This window comes from Camelus ferus, chromosome 30 (assembly GCF_009834535.1).
Source record: "Camelus ferus isolate YT-003-E chromosome 30, BCGSAC_Cfer_1.0, whole genome shotgun sequence".
NCBI lineage: Eukaryota > Metazoa > Chordata > Mammalia > Artiodactyla > Camelidae > Camelus > Camelus ferus.
In genome coordinates, this window is record NC_045725.1 from 10,754,901 (window position 1) to 10,759,125 (window position 4,225).

The 4,225-nt window shown below is 36.3% G+C and overlaps 1 protein-coding gene across 1 annotated transcript; it reads left to right on the forward strand.

Annotated features, from left to right (window-relative positions):
* Positions 1-3,184: 3,184 nt before the first annotated feature.
* LOC102509451 (olfactory receptor 4A47) lies at positions 3,185-4,225 on the forward strand. The gene has a single exon (XM_006174681.2). The coding sequence runs from the start codon at positions 3,278-3,280 to the stop codon at positions 4,223-4,225; it is 948 nt and encodes a 315-aa protein (XP_006174743.1). The 5' UTR covers positions 3,185-3,277.

The following is a 4,225-nucleotide window of genomic DNA, read 5'->3' on the forward strand; positions in this document are numbered from 1 at the left end:
GTTCCATTCAGTTAATGCTTCCAGGTGATGGGTAATATGGTCATAGCAGTGACTTCTATGTTAGTGAGTGATTTGTTTTACTTTATTTAGTATAAAATGTATGTCCTAGTTATAGATGATAATCAGTGGCATACCAGGGCAATGAATCACAGATTCTGCTCCACGACTAATAAAGCAAGCTGAAGTACTAGAGATAGAAGGGATATGTATATATGTATATGCATTTCCAGAATATATGATGACAAGAATGTGTCTTCCAGGTTGAAGAGTTTTAATGGAGTAAACTGCCACAAGTTTTGGGCTGATTTCCCTAGAGTATTTTGCCCTATGAGGGACTCAGTGATGGAATTTATTCAAGGAATTTTGGACCTTCAGCAGTGATAGTAGCCAGATCATGACTGGTGACAGGTAGATCCTGTTGCCCACTGAGCCTGTGTAGATCATTCATCTCTGTTACAGTGACCACCAAAGTGGCTGAAGAGGCTGACTGATAACACAAGACAGAGCATCTTGTCAACCAGATTTCTGAGATTCTCTCTGGTAGAAACTTTTTTCATGATGAACAGACCTTTTGCATTTGGCCAGTTCTTAGTGATCCATCCACATATCACCTCTACATATTCCTTTGGTATCCACTCTTCCTGTTAAAATTTTTACATCATTCTACGTATAGACCAGATCATCTCTGAAGTGAGATAACATTACTTAATTTATTTTTACTGTCTGTAACAGTGGTAGCCATTTCCTGTCCTTTGAATCTCAGCTAAAACATCACCTTTCAGGAAAGGACTTCTGTGATTACATTGTCCATAGTAGAATTTCCCCCCTACTTTATTAAATTGCCTCTTTCCTTACTGTCTGACTATTATAAGAATATAAGATCCATGAGGGAAGAAATATTTATATGACTTTTTCTATTTCATTTATTGTTGTGTCCTCACTCATGGCACAGTTTTTGTATTGACATAGGTACCCTAAATGTAAAAAAATTACAATTAATAATTGGATAAATAACTAGTTATTATATTTGAATTGGCGGTATTTTTTATGTTTGATCAAATGTCAAGGCAGAATAAATTGAGTACTAAATAAAAAGAAAGAAAAGCTTGCTGTGGCAAGTGGGAACATACATAATAAATTAATATTCCACTGAAGCAAAATGATTGGAGTGATATTTGTTCTTGTCTAGCAATAGTCGGAAAATGATCATAAAGCTGTTTTTCTTCTCCAGGTTACATCTTTTTTAACCTAATTCTGTGATGTGGTTTAGTAGGATCTTTATATACAGATGTAATTTTGAAGTTTAGTAGAAAGTCCCAGTGAATTTAATTAAGCAAGAATCAATCTTGGACACATTCCAATCTAAGACTTAATGATGGATGTGACTAGAAGGGATAAAATGTCCAGTGTTCTTTGCCTCTGTTAGGAAGGTACATGATATCCTTTTAAGAACTGATATAAAATTTTCAGGAGGTTCTTTGTTAGGCTTAAAGCAATGCATTAAAAGGCAACAACAACACAAGAATGTCTCTCAAAATCTCCAGTCAAGTTGTCTGGCTGTACCAACATGAGAGAGTGAGAAGGGCTAAATAATTGAGTGGCATTTTTCTATCTTGGAGTTAATAGGAAAAGAGGTAACTGGAGACAGCTTTCCCTGGAAAATGGCACTTGCTGTCTTCATATGTAAACATAGGATTTGTTTGTGTATCTGATAAATTATTCTAACATGGTGAACTTTTGTTTTTGTGTGCACTGTGGAATTTTTTTAAAACAATCTATAGTGCAAATAAAAACATTCTTATGAATAACCAGAAGAATCCATGAACAGGAGGAAATGAACAAACAGCTGGATGAAATCAAACATATCCTCAAGTAATAGTGCAGCCTTTCAGCCCACCTTTGTCATATCAGATGAAAGAAGAATTCCAGGATATATGAGTGATTTACAAAGTATTCCTTCAGATTATAAGCAAGCTTCCACAAGGTAAGGCTAACAATAAACAGTGGGAACCAGGATTCACAATTGTGTGATTTTCTTTATTATGGAAGACATAAATCATTTTGCAATAAGTCAAATGTAGGTACCAATACTAGTTTTATCACTTAAGAATGTGCGCCCTTGGAAAAATTAATCTGACCCTCATTATATCAGCCTTAAAATGGTGATTACAGTACTTGTTCCTATAAATACTAGTTGTGATGCATTAAATTGCTAGAGCATGATTGGAATTCACTTTAAGAGTTTTGAGCAGTTGATTGATATAATCAGAACAAGATTTAAAGAGTATAATTTGAGCTGATTGAAGAGAACACATTGTTGGAAGACAGAATAAAATTGGATAGATATGGCAGGAAGATACTGAAGTGAACCAAGAAGGAAACTGAGGATAGAAAATGATCAAATGTGTGATATATTTTGAAAGCAGCAGCCATATGATTTTATGAAGTTACCAATAAATAATATAAGAGCAAAAAGACAGCGTCTGTGCAAATACATTGAAGGTGGTGCCATTTAATGAGATGTATAACACCTTTTTATTGTGAAAAATAAAAAATTTTGTGTTATATTTACTAAATTGATATCCAACTGCAAATCTCAAAAAAATAGAGGTATTTCTCATAGAGATGTTAAAATTAGGGTAGAGATAAGGGCTGGAGACACAAAGGTGTACTGCTTCAGTATATATTGGTCAGGGAAAAAAGCACCATCCAACTATCGACCCTAAGAAAGAAGTCTCAGTGAGTTCTGAGACATTCCAAGGCAATGACCTTCCTATTTGATAGTCTGATCTACTCACACTAAATATGTAATTTAGTTTAAGTGGATCTCAAGTATTACACCTTTGTGACTTTATAAATTGTGTACCTTTTCATGGAATTACTTTCCCAAGTTTTCTTGTCCTTTTATTTTTCCTTTAAAACTGAGCTAAAACATTGCTTCCACTGGCGAGCCTTCTTTGTTTCCAGTTTGATTGATATATTCCTATACTGTGACCCTTAGCTGCGTTTGAATATCCTTATAATGCCACTGATTACATGGGTCTGGAGTTTTCTGATCTCTCATTATTTGTCCTACCACTGAGTGTAGGGAACTACTACTTACTCAACTTGGCAATCATGATGTCTATGACCCATTGGGCACAAACACATCCTCTATATGCATTATTTAATTGAATGGGTAAATAAAAGACAAAACTTACATTGCATTTTAAAATTTTCCCCCTTGTTTTGTAGGTAAGCTGTTCTAATATGTGAACTTACCTCCTGTACAGACTGGATGGAACCAAGGAACAATGTAACTTATTTCATCCTCTTGGGCCTCACACAGAATCCAAAGGAGCAGAAAGTCCTTTTTGTTATGTTCTTGCTCTTCTACATTTTGACCTTGTTGGGCAACCTGCTCATTGTTGTGACAATAACTGTCAGTAAGACCCTGAACTCACCAATGTACTTTTTTCTCGCTAGCTTATCAATTATGGACATGGCTTATTCCTCTTCTATTACCCCCAGATTGATTTCAAGCTTGTTCTTTGGGGAAAATGCTATATCCTTTGAATCTTGCATGGCTTATCTGTTTATAGATCACATTTTTGGTGGATCAGAGGTCTTCCTTCTGTTGGTGATGGCCTATGACCGCTATGTGGCCATCTGTAAGCCCTTGCACTATTTGATTGTCATGAGGCAAAGGGTGTGTGTTGTGCTGCTGCTGGTGTCCTGGGCTGGAGGCTTTCTGCATTCAGTAATTCAGCTTAGCACTATTTATGGGCTCCCATTCTGTGGCCCCAACATCACTGATCACTTTACATGTGACATGTACCCCTTATTGAACCTAGTGTGCATCGACACCTATGTCATTGGCATCTTAGTGGTGGCCAATGGAGGACTGATCTGCACTATTGTGTTTCTGCTCTTACTCACCTCTTATGGAGTCATTTTGCACTCTCTAAAGAACTTGAGTCAGGAAGGGAGGCGGAAAGCCCTCCAGACCTGTGGTTCCCACATCACTGTGGTTGTTTGTTTCTTTATTCCCTGTATTTTTATATATGCAAGACCTGCTAAGACCTTCCCAATTGACAAATCATTAAGTGTGTTTTATACAGTCATCACCCCTATGCTGAACCCATTAATCTACAGTCTAAGAAATTCTGAGATGACTAATGCTATGAAGAAACTCTGGAGGCAAAAGGGGAGATCAAATATGAAAGAAATTCATTATGAATCATGA

Excerpts from the sequence above, each read along its gene's own strand:
- LOC102509451 (XM_006174681.2), top strand. The coding sequence starts at position 3,278 with ATGGAACCAAGGAACAATGTAACTTATTTCATCCTCTTGGGCCTCACA.